We start from the raw sequence: 19,826 nt of genomic DNA on the forward strand, positions 1-19,826 counted from the left end.
ATCAGTAACCATCAATTCGAAGTTGGTCAAAGAATGACTAGAGAAGCCCAACAAATTAGGCAACGAAAATAACAACAAGAAGTGAAATGATAGAAGCAAATGACCTAGCTAGGAAAGGAGCGAACACTCCACTAACTGGACCAGAACCGTTCTGTTTTCCAAACGAGAAACAACTGAAAGCGGAACTAAAGAATCTGGAAGACTCCATCCGTAACTTGGAATGGGTGTCCTCCAACGGTCTAAGACACTCGAAAAAGTTCCTCAGAACTTACCACCGAGAAAAATCAAAGGTTTTCCTTGATTTAAGTAAAAACAATCTTTGGATTGTCACGGGGTTTCTAACAGGATACTGTCTCCTCAACGAACACCTCAGTAGGCTGAAGCTGAGAAACAACGGCGAATGCAGATTCTGTGGGGAAAATGGGGAAACACCAGAACACCTTATCACTGAGTGCACCGAAATGACGACCATTCGTGCCATGAACGAACGATGAATGAAGTTTGGTACAGCTGATGTCGAGGATGGAGAGCTGGCCTCTGTAAAGCCGTCTCAGATACTGGCTTTTGTTATAGCCTTGAGACTGATGATGAGTTACAACTCGTTATAACTCAAGAAAGGGGGACACACAATAGGGTGCGTTTATGTTGGAACGGCGATAAACGATAAGAGCAGCGATAGTAGCGAAGCAAAGAATATTATTATATTAATTTATATGTAGGTGTTTATGCTGAAGCAACGCGTCGAGACACGGTTGGCAGTTGAGCAACAATAAGAGCAGCGCTAATTCACTGCTTTTATCGTTTATCGCAGCTCCAACATAAACGTACCCATAGGTCTATAAGGTCGCGGTGATTAACTCCCCTCCTAACCATTCTACATTCTACTAGATTAGTAATAAGTCGAATTCAAATTCAAATTTAAGTAAATATAGAGCCGGCCTATGTTCAGAGTCAGTCCACAAACACTGAGTTACGTAAGAATATGAAAAATATTCATTATTTAATAAGAAACTGTGGTAGAGATCAGTTGTTGCTATAACATACTTATTTTCTTCTAAAGAAAATTATTATTTTAGAAATCCTTACACTTGGTAACTTTTGTATCTTTATGAGTATACTATTGAATTTGTGTTTAATGTTTATTAGACTTGGTATTATTTATCGAAGTATAAAAAAATCTAATACCAATATTTCTTATTTCAGATTACCGTCCTGTTCGCAATAGAGTTACTAGAAAATACAAGAAGAAAACTGACTTTTTCTGAACTTACCCGATCTACAAAAAATACAGTTTTTGCTTGTACTGCAAAGTTTTTCAGTGCAGTGCCGGTGATATGGGCCCCTCTATAATGGGGCCCAATAGTATACTGCCGTGTGTATTAGTCTGGTTTCTGTCGTTTGGAGTTTTGGGCCGACAGGAACAAGAATCACAACAGGCAGGCAGCAAATATAGAGGTAAGTTTTTTTTATAAATATTTTTATGAGACATTTGAGAGGAATGTCATTAAACTGTTTAGCTCTGTTTAAAGTTTAGCATCGGCCTTAAATGCCCTCCTCGGCTTATTATTATTTCGTAAAACTACACTACTCGCAAAATCGACGAGAATAATAGTGGAGGAATGTGACTCTTTTTTTGAGTGACTCGGAGGTCTTTTGAATTAATGTGAAAAAGTTCGTCCTTAATTTTCTGTTATAGGTACTTATAAATGCGTGTTCAAAGGAATCTTGTGGAATATATATCAACTTAAAGAGATGTAATTTAATATTTTAGAAATGTCTAGGTTTACGTATTTCCCTGAGATTTATGAAAAAAGTTCTTTGACTCTGGCTCAAAAACCGACACAAAATTGAAGATTTTCAAGTCGGAACCATATTGAACGAGACAACATGAGACAACATTGTTATTCTGTTTCGCGAGTAGTGTAGGGACGTTTTCCGAAATAAAAATAGGTAGGCGAGACAAAGTGAGACGAGGAAATACGAAATAACTAAGGTCATACCGAGATCTCGGTCTCGGTTACACTCATTCTCGGCTAAAAATCAGGCCGAGATTTCGGTCTCGTTCGCGGCATAAAAAGGCCGAGATTATCGACCACGGCCGAGACTGGTCACGATCGTCAAACTGACTTATTTTTGAGCGTATCGCTCTACCTATCGATACGTGGATGAATGAAATACTCGTCCGAAGTCGAATGGATTATAATAATATATATTATGATACCGAGAATGGATCATAATAATATCTGATCCATATAGATGTGATCTGACCGAATCACGAAGGGGACTTCCCGGACGGCTGAAGAATCTTCTTCGTATTTCAATGCGGAAACAATGTACGATGCTAGTTGCTAGTGTCTTATTAATGTAATTTTTATAAATTTAACTGAATTGTGCTTTTATATAAATTACTCGTATATCCTACTAGAAGTAATTTTTTTATGTAATTATTCGCGTCCATACAGAGTTCCGAAACCAGCAGCTTATAAATTTATAGTCTGCACCACCAACAAACGTCTCTAACAAACAACTATTTAGAAAGAATATGATGAAACACTGCATAATTTGAAAGGATGCAATGCTGAAAAATTACTTTTTTAGCCTATAACATAGACTAAAAAAAAGAATTTTATAGTACTAAATCCCTAATAAAACCGTTTGCATGAAAATAACGTTTTTATTACATTATTATCAGATGTTTTTCATATAATAAACTATTAAATAAATATTGCATCGTGTCTAGGTCTCGGTCTCGTTCTCGACCGAGAATTTCTCTCTGGTCTCGGTCTCGGTCTTGGCCGAGACTAAAACCCAGGTTCGGTTGGACCTTAGAAATTACTATCTTTACTCTTCGACTTCGGCCAATCTTGGAAAGAACCTTTTTAATGAATGAACCGACGCCTTATTTTCATTCAAACTAAACTCTTCGCTTTTTCGCCGGACGTTGTTTGCGAGTATTAATTCGATGTTTATTTTTAAAATTTGTCTACCGGCTTAAAACGCGCGATAATCACAACAAAGTATTCTCGAACCATTTATTTCATTAAAAACTCGGAGAAAATAAGATAACAAGTTTATAAAAAAACTCCGTGAGCGGACTAAGTGCACCAACGTCAGCGGTTTTAGAATAGACATTGAAAATATAGCGCGGTCGCTTGAAAAAACACTGGAAATGTTCTATTTTGTACTGGAATTCTAGATATTTTGTTTGTAATTTATTTCTTTGTCGGTGTGGTGATGTGTTTATAAATATGGATTTAAGAGGTTTACTCATGCAAATATTTCATAGTCCTCAGTTTAAAATCATCTATATAACATATGTCCAAAATTATTGTATATGAATGTTTGGTAATTTCAAAAGATGTTCCACTAAATATTAATTTATAAAGTTTATCATGATTTGGTCTCAAAAGTTTGAAGTTGTTTCTGTATTCTTAAATTACTAAATGTAATAAATAATAAAAAAATGATTTATAAACTTTAAAAATGAAAAATAAATTCAAAGTGTAAAAACAAAAAAAATAAGAAAACGATTGAAATGCCTCTATTTCCTCCTCGAGCATTTATGCACTCTCTCAGACGGTTTCGCATGCTACCTATCGGATTATCTAAGTAGTATAGGTCTGTGAAATTTGTTCCCATTCTTCGATTGATGAAATTCTTAATTCTCGTAATGTGGGTTATTTCGTTTCTTTATTCGTGATTTTATAGAACCCTTAATATTAATATTAAGGTCTACCTCAATTGTTGTTTTCAACATTTGTTGTTTTTCCATTTAAATAACACGGAAATTTTTATTTTTTATTTTTGAATATTGATAATTTCGAAATGGTTTGTTTCCGCAACATCCTCGCGAGAAGATTTATAGGAAATTTTACGCTCTACAAAAAACATCTGTAGTTCAAAGTTTCTCAGATCAACCGTCTCAGAGATATCAGCGATAAAAAATACCACCATTCTAAATTTAATATTAAAAACTACAAAAAGATATCATACGCGATATTTATATAATTTTTCCTGAAAAATTACTTCAATTCTGTTAACCTATATATCTGTAATCATTTTTTTTTGTTAATTTACTCAACACGTACCTCACAACATGCACAAATATACTAAGGGTCGGTATTTCTGGTCTTGGGTGCCGGTTTTCATGTGTACGAAGAGTACGGTCAACACGCTTAGTAAAATAGGATGTATTGAATAAAGCCAGAAGGCGAGTATTTTCCCAAGCGCATGGAATCTAGCGTCAGATTAAGTAGTTATGTAATAAATACTTCGTATTTTTGCTTACTCCGACTTACTAGATTGCCATAACGACTCACTCCTATACATGTAAACGCCGACCCAAAGGTTCGCTTGCCAGCAGGGTATAAATATTATTTAAAATTATATAAGAGTTTCTTGCCTTGAACTGCTAATATAGAAATTAATTCCACGCTGTGTTCGACATAATGTGGATCAACCTGCTCTCACTACCAGTTTCGGGTCCCTACCCCATCATCAGGTGAGCTTGGGTATTTCCACAATATGTCGAGCACAGCGCAGAAATACATATATAAACACGACTTGTCGTAAAGTAGCGGTAAGATATTAAGTCCCGCATCGCGAGATAGCGGCCTGCGTGCAATGGTAGTACTTTCGTACCACCGAGGCACAACTATCGAAAGTAAATAAAGGCTTTCTTTCGGCTAGCCCAAATTATATATGGAAAATAAATTTCTTGCAGTTTTTAGGTATATAATAAAATTATATAAGAGTTTTTTGCCTTGAACTGCTAATATAGAAATTAATTCCACGCTGTGTTCGACATAATGTGGATCAACCTGCTCTCACTACCGGTTTCGGGGCCCTACCCCCTCATCAGGTGAGCTTGGGTATTTCCACAATATGTCGAGCACAGCGCAGAGTAAATGCGGGACTTAATATCTTACCGCTACTTTACGACAAGTCCTGTTTATATACTCTGCGCTGTGCTTGACATATTGTGGAAATACCCAAGCTCACCTGATGATGGGGTAGGGCCCCGAAACCGGTAGTGAGAGCAGGTTGTTCCACATTATGTCGAACACAGCGTGGAACTAGTTTCTATATTAGCAGTTCAAGGCAAGAAACTCTTATATAATTTTATTATATACCTAAAAACTGCAAGAAATTTATTTTCCATTATATAATTTGGGCTAGCCGAAAAAATCCTTTATTTACTTTCGATAGTTGTGCCTCAGTGGTACGAAAGTACTACCATTGCACGCAGGCCGCTATCTCGCGATGCGGGACTTAATATCTTACCGCTACTTTACGACAAGTCGTGTTTATATACTCTGCGCTGTGCTCGACATATTGTGGAAATACCCAAGCTCATCTGATGATGGGGTAGGGCCCCGAAACCGGTAGTGAGAGCAGGTTGATCCACATTATGTCGAACACAGCGTGGAATTAATTTCTATATTAGCAGTTCAAGGCAAGAAACTCTTATATAATTTTATTATATATCTAAAAACTGCAAGAAATTTATTTTCCATTAAATAATATTTAATAATGCACAATTTTTTAAAAACAAAATTTAACAAAAACAAAAAATTAACAAAATAAATAGATTACAGTCATAGATTAACAGAATTGAAGTGATTTTACAGGAAAAATATTACATAAATATCGAGTATGATATTTTTTTTAGTTTTATTAGAAAATATTTGAAATTTTCGAATGGTGTTATTTTTGATCGCTGATATTTTGAAATGGTTGAACTTTGACCTCAGATGTTTTTTGTAGAGCGTGAAATTTCCTATAAACTTTCTCGCGAGGATGTTGCGGAAACAAACCATTCCGAAGTTATTAAAATTCAAAAATAAAAAAGAAAAATTTCCGTGTTATTTAAATGGAAAAACAACAAATAAATTGTGGTAAACCTTAATATTAATATTAAGGGTTCTCCTAGGCGCCAAAATTTTTTTTTTAAATGTACTTTCAACTTTTCAACACCATAATAAAAAAAATATATTTTTTTTATTTTGAAACACCCTAGTAAATATTACCATTATTCCTTCCTGAAACCTTAATGCATAACAATTTGATTTTATTACAAAAACTTTATAAATTTCTGCAGTGATAAATCCAAATTAACAGAATAAGATAAGATCAACAGAAACGAAAAAATTATCAACTGTTTGAAAAGCATGGAAGGAAGATTTAAGTATTACTCCGCTCATAGATCTGCTGGTTTTTGATTGGCTGAAAAATTTGCATACCAAAGTTCCTTAATTGGAGTTTAATCAGGATAATCGATGCATAAACTTGTCAATGTATAAAAAGAAGAAATTTGATATGTTAATTGCAAAAACGTATAAATAATCCACTGCTCTAATCTGCAGTGCACGATCTTTAACCATATATTTGCTTTAAATATAATCCGTGCTGATTGAGTGACAATGAAGGTAAGATATCTGATTATTATACACCTGCTTGGAGAATTCATTTACAATATTTCAAAATTTATAAATCTTGTTACGGAGTACATTTGCATAATTCAAAATTCAACATTAAAATGTAAAATATTGAAACCTTACAAAATACATAAAAAGTAGATAAAGGAATGAGCGCTGTTAATATATCATTAGTTTAAATACAAATCGTCATCCTAAAAATAATATTAAACCTCAGTTGGGAGTTCAACTGTGCATCAGTAATAATTTAATGTTAACAATTCAAGTTCATCAAAATTATATATAGACTATAATATAACTTAAGTAGATGACATCCCATCGTTTTCGTGTGTTTTATGGGGTTTTTCCTTTATGAGTAATTTAGTAGGTTAGGGGTTTGTGATCATATTTGATCCCTCACTCGAAGGCCTTGGGCCCTTGCGATACCCCTGTATTATTGTACCAAACCTTCCTCTCATTCTTCCTTTGTGTTAAAGCTCTTCCAGTCCTTTGCAAATTTCTCGATGTCGCTGATGTTGGCTTCTGCTGCTTGCTCTAGTACCTCCAAAAGACCTTGTGGTAAAGTTTTAAAGCTTCGGTATTCCAATGCCGGACAGTGGCACAGCAGTTGTGTTGGAAATCTTCTATTTCACTAGGTTTACCTTCGTGGTGATTCCAGTGATGACACCTACAATTATGCGTGCTAGGTTCATTTTGTGCTCTAGTAGTTGTTTTGTCTTTTTGCTATCTACCACTGGCCACAGTCTTCGAGCTATAGCGCAGTCCTCCCGGTGATGCCACGTCTCTTGCTGCTTGGCCTTGATAGTAGCTCTTATGAGTATGTAGTATAGTGTGTTGGTAGTTCCTTTCCTTCTCTATAAGTAGAGATACAAAGATGAGGTTTACGCATCTTTATATCATTTTTTATTCAATTGACGATGATATATACAGATTTGTCCTAGCCTTCTTTGTTCGTGAAATGCCTTTGTATCTTGGTTACCTTTTTTCCAATAATAAGAGGCCGTCCTCTGTCGGAAACACTGACACCTTTGAGGGCTGTTGTGTTTGCCTCCTTTGTATGTCTGCACCCATTCTTCTATCCCTGTACCAACCTCTGCAGGTCCTTGATAGGTCCTGCCATAGATCCTCCGGTTCTAGCCTTACTTACCCAAGTAAAAAGTGTCGCTTATGATCCAGAGCCTCGCAGTGACATATAATGTACTCCGCTGTTTCAAGGTCTTTATTGCAGAGTCTACAACAAAGACTTCCTTGGTACAAGTTGAGCTTATTCAGGTAACTTAACAACCATATGTTCTGTCAAGAGATCTGTTGTAATCCGCACTTTATTCTTACTAAGCATCAGCAGTCCCTTTGTGGTTTTAGAACACATATTCATTACCTTAGAACTGTCCGAAAAGTGATAACTGTATTCCGTAGTTATTTTCTTGAAGCTATTTTTTTTTCTGGAAGCTCTCATTTTTGAAATATGTCTCAAACTTATGTTTTTTAAATGGGACGCTCTCTATATTGTTTTTCTATTTTATGTGCATTTTTACTAGCTGTCTAAAAATATAATATACAGGGTGGTCCGAACTGTATTCCGGAAACTTCGGCAGCTAATTCTGCAGATAAAGATAAGTAAAAAAGTTCGTACAAATGTATGTCCTAAAATGCTTACTTTCAGAGATACAGGGTATAGAAATTTCATTTTTATATCGATTTTTTCTAAATAATTTCTGAAGTAACGTCAATATTTGGATGAAGATTGGTGTCTGGAAGTTTTTTGACATGAGAAATTTGATTTTGGTGTCAATATGACTCCTACTAGTAGAGGGCGACACCTACATGTGTTTTAATTGTTTTGAAGAGTAATAACTTTTCGTCCGTACCTGTATAAAACTACTGAGTGAAAAAATTTACATTTTCGCGATTTTCTACGTAAATTATGTCTCTTGGTAAAAATCGCTACGAGCAACTGTTCTCAAGATATTTAGAATGGAAATAGTCAATACATGTTATTATTGACAAAAAATAAACATGTTGAATAGATAATTATTTGACTGAAATGATAAATTTTGGAAATTTTTGTTTTTTAGATAAATCATAAATTTTTCTTTGAAAAATTGATGATAAAACAGTTTCTGTTGAACTTTTGGCACAAAAACATTTTAAATTTATGATTTCAGTCTAATAACTATTCAGTCAACATGTTAAATTTATGTCAACGATAACAGGTATTGAAAATTTCAATTCCAAATATCTCGAAAACCATTACTTGTAGCTATTTTTACCAAGAGACCTTCTTCACGTAAAAAACGTCGTAAATGTATGTACCAGTTAAAAAATATGTAGGTGGCGCCCTCTACTAGTAGGAGTCATATTGACATCAAAATCAAATTTCTCATGTCAAAAAACTCTCAGACACCAATTTTCATTCAAATATTGATGTTAGTTCAGAAATTATTTGGAAAAAATTGAAATAAAAATGAAACTTCTACACCCTGTTTCTCTGAAACTAAGCATTTTAGGACCTACATTCATACGAACTTTTTTACTTACTTTTATCTGCAGAATATAATAATAATAATAATAATAATAATAATAAGACAGCTTGTAATAGACTCGGTGGTTTTGGAGCAAGCCAGACATAACAAAAGAAATCTCTTCATGGGCTATATTGACTATCAGAAAGCGTTCGACTCCATACCACACAGCTGGCTGTTGCAAGTTCTAGAAATCTACAATGTTGACCCCAAAATCTGCCGATTCTTTAAAGAGACCATGTCTTCATGGACGACCTCCCTCAACTCAGGTCTGCTCCCTTTGACATAACATCGCCAAAAATTCCAATTCGTAGAGGGATATTCCAAGGGGATTCTTTTAGCGCCCTTTGGTTTTGTCTAGCCTTAAATCCACTATCGCGGATAATCAATGAAACAGGTTATGGATTCTCACTACGAACGAGAAACAGACGTCATCTCATTACACACCTACTATACATGGATGACTTGAAGATATATGCTGCAACAAAAAACCAACTTGAAAACCTTCTGCGTACCGTTCATAAAATCAGCGCAGATATTGGAATGACCTTTGGTACGAGCAAATGTCAGACTGTTTCAATCATAAGAGGAAAACTATGCGAAACACCAGAATTGAATCTAGATGAGAAAACTATTATCTCCGCAATGTCGACTGAGCCGTATAAATATCTTGGAATGCTACAAACACACAAAATAGAACATGGAATTATTAAAAACCGCCTATCGACCGCCTTCCGACTGCGACTTACCTCCCTTCTAAAGACAGGTTTGAATTCTAAGAACCTCTTTAAAGCAATAAACACTTATGCCCTACCGGTTCTTACATATTCTTTTGGAATAGTCAAATGGACCCATACAGACTTGGAATCCCTAAATCGCCTGGTACGAACAACCTTAACCAAATTTAAAATCACCACCCAAGAAGCGCTACGGAACGGGTGACCCTCCCTCGAAATCTTGGAGGTAGAGGTTTACTGGATGTTGTTAATGTCTGTCGGGAGCAAATAAAGAGCCTCAGAGAATACTTTTATACCAAGAACAGCAACCTTTACGTCACGGTGTCTTCAGCTGATGTCAAATACACCCCCTTGAACCTCAGTAGAAACAATATGGTGCTTTTCCAACTCCTACATCAATCACTAATAAAATAGCTACTTGGGGAGCCAAGGAGTTACACGGACGGTACCTAAATGAGCTAGATCAACATCACATTGAAAAGGTGGAATCATTGCACTGGTTAACATCGGGTTATCTCTACTCAGAAACCGAGGGATTCATAGTGGCTATGCAAGACCAAGTTATTCCAACACGCAACTACCGGAAACTCATCCTAAAGGAGAATATATCAGACAAGTGCCCTAGATGTGATTCTGGAAGTGAAAACATAGAACACATTTTATCAGGGTGCAGTAATCTTGCGAGTACAAAGTATCTGGAAAGACACAACAGAGTCGCATCAATCATCTACTTGGAGATCCTCAAACAATTCAACATTGACCGAGAAATCCAAGAGCCCTACTACAAATATCATCCACCACCAGTAGTCGAAAATAATAGTTTCAAAATATACCGGGATAAAACAATCTTAACAAATAAAACCGTTAGAAGTAACAGACCGGACATCACGCTTATAAATAAAATTAAAAAACCAGTTTTACTAATTGATATTTCTATTCCTAACAACAACAATATACAAAGCAAGTTTACAGAAAAAATAACAAAGTATCAAGATTTGAGAATAGAAATAAAAAATATATGGCAAATGGAATCGGTCCAGGTAGTCCCGTTGATTGTCTCGACCATTGGAATTATCCCGGTCAACCTGAAAGAACAATTAAAAGTAATTGGAATACCTGAAAATACTTACCGCCTAATGCAGAAATCTGTGCTGCTTGATGCTGCTAACATTGTTCGTTCCTTTCTAGGTGATTAACAATAGCACCTTATCTTGCCCCATGGACCGATAAGGCAGCTTTAAACCTGTTCTGAGCAGTGAAAAAAAAAAAAAAAAAAAAAAAAAAATAATAATATAATATATAATAATAAATATGCTGCCGAAGTTTCCGGAATACAGTTCGGACCACCCTGTATATCCATATTATTTTTTTTTTCAAAATATCTACTTTATTGAAGGACTCTACTCTATCGGGTTTTTTTATCGGTATTATATACTCTTTTAATTTATTTTCATAAATACGTTAGTTAATAATTTTCATAATAATTTTTAACATAAATCCAGCTAGTTGTTAAAAGAGAGTATAATTTTGTTTTATTTTATTTAACCAGTTAGTTTTGTTTCCCATCGTGTTATCGTAATAAACTACACTGAAATGAGCTTTCACAGCTTTTGGATAACACGATGTAAAACAGAGATATCTTTTTTGTGCAATTATGCAATAATTTCACAGATAGAAACTAGCGTAGAATAGCCAATAACCAAAAATTGATGTCGAATAAATTATTAGATTATTTTGGATATCTAATTTAAACCGATCGCTTATCTTAAAAAGTTAAATAACGCATTTTTTACCTTGTTTATGAAAATAAGTATAGATTATAGTATATTTCTAGAAATCCGACAATCAGGCCAATAAAATTAAAAAAAATAATATACAGGATATCCTATTAAAAAAAACATAAGGCTGGGTCATCTTTCAAGAATGATAGCTCTCAGAAAAAATCCAGTTGTTACTGCATTCTACGTGAAAAACGCTATGGGGCACAGTTTTCATCTTTTCAGGAGTCAAAAAATGCAACAATTTCAAATTTACATTTCAAAAACTAAGAGGATTAGGACAAATTTGTTTGTAGCATCTTTAGTTTTATAAAAAAAATAGTAGCATAATATTGTGACAGCCACATCTTTTTACCTCTACTTATAATCGAGGAACTGTTATCAGACGATATCAGAAAATGTGAAAATTTCAAAATTTCATATTTATGTTGCAAAAGTTTTGAAATATGATGTAAAAGACAGTTGACGACATATTGAGTAAATAAAGCAAATGGCAACTGATGAGCTAAGTGTCAAAAGGGAAAATCGGAGAATAGTCAACGTTTTGATGGATTTTACACATTTCAAATATCCTTGGCCGTTCTATCATTAATCCATTGATAAATTATTATTGATTTGCATGGTCGAAACGCCTCCGTCAAGAAGCGGACATTCTTTTACACGGCCTTTCGATAATAGACGTTTAAAATTCCATTGATAAATAGCAAATTTCTATAGTAGTATGTAAATAAATAAAGCCAGATATATCCTCACATAATTTTTCAATTTTCGCACTTACATCATGGACTAATTTTAACCATACACCCTCAGATTCCACTTAAAATATAAAGTTGACTGTCAGAATGTAAAGAGAAATTATTTTTCTTATTTTGTAAAAACAACTTTTGTTTTTTTATTATTTTGATATATCGTAGTTTAGTTATTATATTTTATTTTTATAATTTTGTTTTTTAACATATTCTTTTGTGACAAACGAGGCATTGTCAGTCATATAATTTTATACAGTGAAAACTGTAATTTGAAAAATACATTTGGGTAATTGAAATACTACCTAGGATACAACATAAATCTTTTTATTAACCAAACAATTTTCTCTATCACATATATTTTTTGATGGTTGAATGGTGAATATTTTCTCTAAATTTAGTTGAGATGCCAAATTTATTCGAATGTATTTTAAAGTGCAATTTTCAAACAAAAAAAAGCGTATACTTTATATCAAATAAACTTTTAGGCGCGTGATTAAGCTTGACCGGCACAGTGTTTCCCACTTTAACATATTTTCTTTTAATCAAAATATTTTAGGAAAGAAATAAATTAATTATAAATATATAAACAGTTATTATTTACATGAACAAAACTCACCTTCTTAATAGCACTTAAGGGAAATAAAGGACCATTATTACCGTTTTTCTGTTCACAATACTATTATAGTTGCTATGAGTTTTTTTACGGTTATTAAGCTTTCTTGTACACTTCGCACTAAAAGAGATTGTTTATTATATATAAATTGACACTCTGAATAGAATGACATATCATATGTCAACTTTTGACATTTTCGCTTGAAAAAAAATCATAGCACATAGCTGTGTTAAAAACACTAATTTTTAATCAAGGAGCTTTGGAAAAATAGTTTTGATCGTCTAATGTCTTTCGTGTCTTGTTCTGGCCGGTTAAAAGATGCCCAAATCGTATTTTTAATCATATCTCAATTTTTGAAATGGAACAAGAGTAGCTCATTAGCATATTTGGAAAAAGCCTTTCTTACGAATAATTTGATACCACACACTTGGGGTTTCGAGTCAAATTGTCGTTATGAACTGCATGTTACAATTTCAAATAAACCATATGCGAAAAAGAAATGTTAAAAGTTGACATATGATATGCCATTCTATTCAGAGTGTTATTTTCTATCAAATAAAATAGAAATATACCGAGGGTGCCATTTAAAAATCAAAAGTTGTAGTTATTTCCGGTGAAACAGGAAGTGGCAGAAAACAATTGAATACGTCGATCAATCCTAATTTATATAATACAAAATCTAGTTCTTTTATATGGAAAAAATAAAAAAGTTATAGGGGTGAGCCACTTTTGAGACGCACCCGGTAGGTTTGTGTCGGCATTTTTTACCGTTCACAAATAGTACGAGAGCTAGCAACGTCGGAAAAACAAGTATTTTAAGACGTCTGGCTCTTTGATATATCTTTTACTATGCTCTCTAGGACAGCATGCGGCCCGTCTGGCTGCCGGTAAACGTTGCGTTTCCTACTGCGCATTGAAAGAAGACCTTATATTTTTATTAGTCCTTTAAATTCTAATATTGAATATAAACCGGAGTCTCCATAGCTCAGCGCGTAGAGGTTCTGCCTATCAAGCGAAGAGTCTGAGTTCGAATCCGGGTCAGTGCGACAACTTTTTAAAATGGGACTTGCACATCGAAGCCTTATCAAAGAAACTAAGCTCTGCCTGTTTTGCGCTAAGATCAGTGTCTAAGGAACTTAACTCATCAACCTCTAGAATGGTCTATTATGCCCTTTTTGAGTCGCATCTTCGTTATGCCCTTCCATTCTGGGGTACTTGCTGCGCGACAAAATTTGATCGTATTTTCAAACTTCAAAAGAGAGCAGTTCGATACTTATTGGGACTAAACAGTAGAACTCACTGCCAGAATTTCTTTAAAAATTTCAAAATACTGACTCTTCCTTCCTTATTCATTTTTGAATCCGTTTGCTTAATCTGCAAGCACATATTCTCTATTCCGGAAAGGCCTTCTCACAACTATCCACTTAGGAATGCGGAGCACGATATTTATCTGCCAACCCCGAGCTCAGAACTAGTTAAGGGCTCAATACTGTACAATGCCAAGAAAATGTACAATCATTTGCCTTCGAATATCAAGTCACTTTCAATCTTTCCCGCATTTCGCAAAGCTCTGAAATCATACTTACTGGAGAGAGCCCTATATGCGGTCAACGACTTTTTGTTGATGTTTAATCATGAACAATTTAGAATTTTAATTTTAATATTTTGATACTCTCACACACTGGTTAAAGGTCTAGTATTTAATATTTTATAACTCTTGATTTTATGTTATTATAACATGATTTTATCCATTTACAGTTTTTGCTTTTGTAAAATTTTCTAGATACGCCTGTGTTCTGCAATGTCCATATATGTTTTATTTGTAATTTTATGACGTAATTTTTTTTTTGAATTGATTTGTATTGTATGACATTTTTTGTATTTTTTGTATTATTTGTATATTTGTTTTTGTCCTTTTTTTGTTTTGCTTTGTCGATGAAGCTGTTTTGGCTTTCTGTACAATAAAGCGTTGTTTTTTTTTATTTTATTTTCATTTATATTCTGATACTAAAGTTTTAAATATTTGTTTTTTTTTTAATCACCAGAATTATTTATTACTTTACTATTAGAATATAAACGAAAATAAAATAAAAAAGTCTTTGCCCTGACCCGGATTCGAACGCTGAATCCTCGGTTCGTAGTCTCGTAGTCGGAAAAAAAATATATATATATATATATATATATATATATATATATATATATATATATATATATATATATATATATATATATATATATATATATATATATATATTATATAGTTCAATCCGTAGATCTTCATCTTCAATATATATAGTATATAAGTTCAATCCGTAGATCTTCATGTAAAAAAGAATGCGTAATGTAAATTCAAAAAAACCGTTTTTATATCTAACAACAATGCCATCTTTAACAATCCATGGAAATCCTATGGCAATTTCCACAATATGGGAACCATTTATCAGACGTACCAATGCTGGCATCTCCAGCGTACAACCTCACACATGACTGCACCATCTCCACGGATGAATGGAGTTCTCTAGTACATAGAGCTAAGTACTTAATAGATCTGACCGAAAGGTTGCGTAAGTTAAATAAATTAAAGACAGTGGAAGTTCGAAATTCTCTTAGTATCAAACATGTATCAATGTATACCATGTTCAAAAAAGATATCTTAATATACACAGCCATTTTCTTGAAGTAAGGACCAAAGTGATAAGGACATAATTGGTGATCTTTCTTATTTGGGGATCTACGGATTGAGCTAATTCCATCAGACACCTAGTACAACAAACTATACGCAAATTTCACCAAAATATATATATATATATATATATATATATATATATATATATATATATATATATATATATATATATATATATATATATATTATATCTGAAGTATTCTTGAATAGTTGTATTTATATATATATATATATATATATATATATATATATATATATATATATATATATATATATATATATATATATATATATATATATATATATATATATATATATATATATATATATATATATATAAATATAATATTCAAAGGAATACTTCGCTTTTTATTCTTGAATAGTTGTATTTATATATATATATAAATATATATATGTGTATATATATATATATATATATATATATATATATATATATATATATATATATAAATATATAACTATTCAAGAATACTTCAGATATTATTCGTAATTAAATTTAATATATTCTTCACGCCTTCAATATTTCTTACAGAGCGGAAATACTAAAAAACTTATATACCTACAACTCCCTTCAAAATTACCTTAAAACTGCTTCATTGTAAAATCAGATATATGTAAATTTCTTTATCGGTCGTCTGAATATGTGTGGCTGCGGAGTACCAAGCGAGACGAAGAGAAAAAAATCGAAGAAAAAAAACGAGTGGTACGGTACTTTAAGTCTTCATTAGGCTTCCTCCGTGTTATCTGGTTGTAATTCTCGCGGGCTTCTTTATACCGAACGTGGGTCGTGCCAGGTCTGTGGGCGACCATCGTAGTAGGTACCAATTCGATTCTCTTTCGTTTTCAAGAGGTGACTTTTGCATCGGAAATTACGTATTATCGGGCGGCAACTACCAGGAGCAAGATAAAAATATAAGTTCAAAAATTATGGAATTAAAGCAGGAGTGGACCATTCATCATCCCGATTCTGCAACTAGTTATACCAGCTTAGTTATACGTGGTATACCGGAGATCTATCGTAACTGAAACGAAATAGTATTGCTAAATTTGCAAATACACAGCTGTCATGATGTATACATAAACATTATTATGTTATGTGCCATTAACTATAAATATATGGATCATAAAAGTGGAGTATAAAGCTAAACAAACGAAATTATATTCATATAAATTTTGCAAACAAATTAAATATACGCCCGTGTATCCCCGTATGTTTGAATTCAGCGATAAAAGTCCTGTGGACTTATTAAAAACCACTGACAACCTACATCATAAGCACACGCTTTAAGTCGTCTATGCTCTGTACAGAGCATAGAAGTAGAAGAACACTGCGAGAACAAGAATCTTCAATGACTGATGTATATGTACACTATGCAAGAGTCTTAAGTAAGTGCAAATATTTTCAGGGCTGGTAGATCTCGATAAAAGAAACATACCGTTTTTTAAATAACTCTAAAATAACCGTGTTAATGTTAATCGTAAGTGTGCATTTTTTTACTTTGTAAACTTTATAACATTTGATTTTATAATTTGATTGACATTTTCTGGAATAGTAAACGATTTTCCTCAATACGGGAAAAGTCACCTAAATCGTCTGGCAACCATGCTATATTGGGAATAGTTCAATCCGTAGATCTTCATGTAAAAAAGAATGCGTAATGTAAATTCAAAAAAACCGTTTTTATATCTAACAACAATGCCATCTTTAACAATCCATGGAAATCCTATGGCAATTTCCACAATATGGGAACCATTTATCAGACGTACCAATGCTGGCATCTCCAGCGTACAACCTCACACATGACTGCACCATCTCCACGGATGAATGGAGTTCTCTAGTACATAGAGCTAAGTACTTAATAGATCTGACCGAAAGGTTGCGTAAGTTAAATAAATTAAAGACAGTGGAAGTTCGAAATTCTCTTAGTATCAAACATGTATCAATGTATACCATGTTCAAAAAGATATCTTAATATACACAGCCATTTTCTTGAAGTAAGGACCAAAGTGATAAGGACATAATTGGTGATCTTTCTTATTTGGGGATCTACGGATTGAGCTAATTCCATCAGACACCTAGTACAACAAACTATACGCAAATTTCACCAAAATTTAAATTCTGGGGCAATGTGGTGTGCAATGACGCGAAAAAAGTACCAAATCAATTAAAATTCTTCTAACAGTGATTTTTTTCTTTCATGTTTTCTTCAGAGCGTAGACGACCTCTCGCATGTAGGTACTTGTGATGTATGCTATCAGTTTTAAGCTCAAGGAACACGGAGTTTATAAACGCCAATTCGATCAAAAGTACTTGAGAGGTTGTCCTAAGCAAATACACTCAAGGTGGATTGACATTGTCTTCATTGAAGTGGTGTTAGAAGCTCTAATAATAATGAATGTAATTTATTGAATATCATGGAAGACATCAAAATAACGGTTCTGGAATATGTCTTTGGAATTACATTATTATTATTATTACATTTGGTAAACACACATGCAAAATTTGAACAATATTGGAAGAGCCGATTTCGAGTAATTTGAGAAAAACTGCATCTATTTTTCAATTAAAAACTGAACATGTAACAATCAAACACCAGTCAAAAATCAACAAAGTTGTCAACGTCATTTTCAAATGTAACTTAATTTTAATAAAATTTTAATAATCAGTATTAGTAATAATTTATTGTTATACACATAAAGAAAAAGTGAGCATGATAATATGATACTACGCAAGAAATAGTGTAGGCAATGTATCTGACATGTTTCAGTTAATTTCCCTTAAACATTAAAATTTTATTTAAATTAAATTACTTTTGACAATGACAAAATCATGGTTTGTAAACCTAAGGTATGCCGGTTTTTGACTGGTGTTTGATTGTTACCTGTTCGGTTTTTGATATAAAAATAGACGCAATCTTTCTTAAATTACTCAAAACCGGCTGGTACAAAATTGTTCGAATTTGGCATGTGTATTTACCATACATAAACCTTTAAAAAATCTATTTACGACTTCGCTATAAAATTAATAGGGGAGCCAATATTTGACTAGTTCAAAATTTGCATGGGATTTCCTATATTTCCAACGACGATGTACCACTCGGTATATTAGTAACACTATTGCCCTATTTCTAATGCAAAATTAGAATCAGCTACTAAACTAAGCATGGAGGAGACGCATTTATAACGACCAATCCCTGTAGAATATGCATAAAATCGAATTGGAAATATACGAATATTTCCGGTCGTCGCAACAAAAGCAGCACACGTGTAACAGGTGTATCGGGCAAAAATGGCAAAGGCGAACCGAAGACTTTTACAGTTGCCATTTAATTTATAGTTTTATGCGTCGTAGCGCTGTAAATTGTCATTAATAAATTCGATGCAAGAGGAGGATTTCGGGATGTTTAAACTGGTAGTTATGTAAATTTGGATTTTACGCCTGCAGGCTCAATTTATAGGACGTGGAAGTCGTGTACCAGGTTACTAGTAAAGTTCCATGTGGTACCTGCATATTAAATCGTGTACCGTATTTTTTTTCGATGAAGAACAAGCTTCCTTTTACTGCTTTATAGGCGAGATAAAATTGTAATAAGGAGCAGGGAACATGGCAGAAATAAAATTACACGGAACAGTGTGCTTTATGTTTAGTTATTTTTTTTTAGTTACTCGAGCTTATAAAGGTACTAAGTAGACGGTAACTGAACTAAGAATTGAATATTGTTTATAGTTGGTTAGGTTGCAGCATAACGGGTAGGGATTCTAATTTTCGGGATCGGGATCGCGCGATTATTACTATATAGTTATATACTATAATAAAAAAATCAGAAGCAGTTTAACCAACATATTTCAAGCAAGACAAAATTTATAAGCATTTTATTGCAATTTTATTCCAATGTCATCTGTTTAGCATATGGCATAAACAGAATTGGAGATCGCGTCAGATAACAGTGTCATGATAAATGATCTAATTAATAACACGAAAGAAGTATTTCTGCATACTCCTCCTCCTATTAATTTTTATAAAACAAAATGTCTAAATCTTCCTTACCCAACATAACCAGTTCCATCTCGCTGAAGCTTAATCGTTTTCAATATTTAGTGGTTTTTATCAATATTTACAACGTATATAACAATATTCTTACTTAAATAGTTTATAAAACTTAAAATCATTTTTATTTTAAAACCCCATATTACATAAATTAAAAAGAAAATGAGAAAAGAGCTTTATTAAAATACACAAAACAAAGTAACATTCATATTTAGTGATTAAAAAAATCAATTCT

The 19,826-nt window shown here is 33.2% G+C and overlaps 1 protein-coding gene across 1 annotated transcript in view; it reads left to right on the forward strand.

The window, feature by feature from the left end:
• Window positions 1-19,826, forward strand: part of LOC115880540 (A disintegrin and metalloproteinase with thrombospondin motifs 7) — a 276,261-nt gene that overhangs the window by 31,381 nt on the left and 225,054 nt on the right. Inside the window, exon 2 of the mRNA XM_030897765.1 lies at window positions 1,204-1,455. Within this exon, the coding sequence (XP_030753625.1) occupies window positions 1,335-1,455 (121 nt within the window). The 5' untranslated portion in view covers window positions 1,204-1,334. The remainder of the gene's footprint in view (window positions 1-1,203; window positions 1,456-19,826) is intronic.

Source organism: Sitophilus oryzae, unplaced genomic scaffold, assembly GCF_002938485.1.
Source record: "Sitophilus oryzae breed Bouriz unplaced genomic scaffold, Soryzae_2.0 scaffold_1625_pilon_pilon, whole genome shotgun sequence".
In the NCBI taxonomy this organism is placed as follows: Eukaryota; Metazoa; Arthropoda; class Insecta; order Coleoptera; family Curculionidae; genus Sitophilus; species Sitophilus oryzae.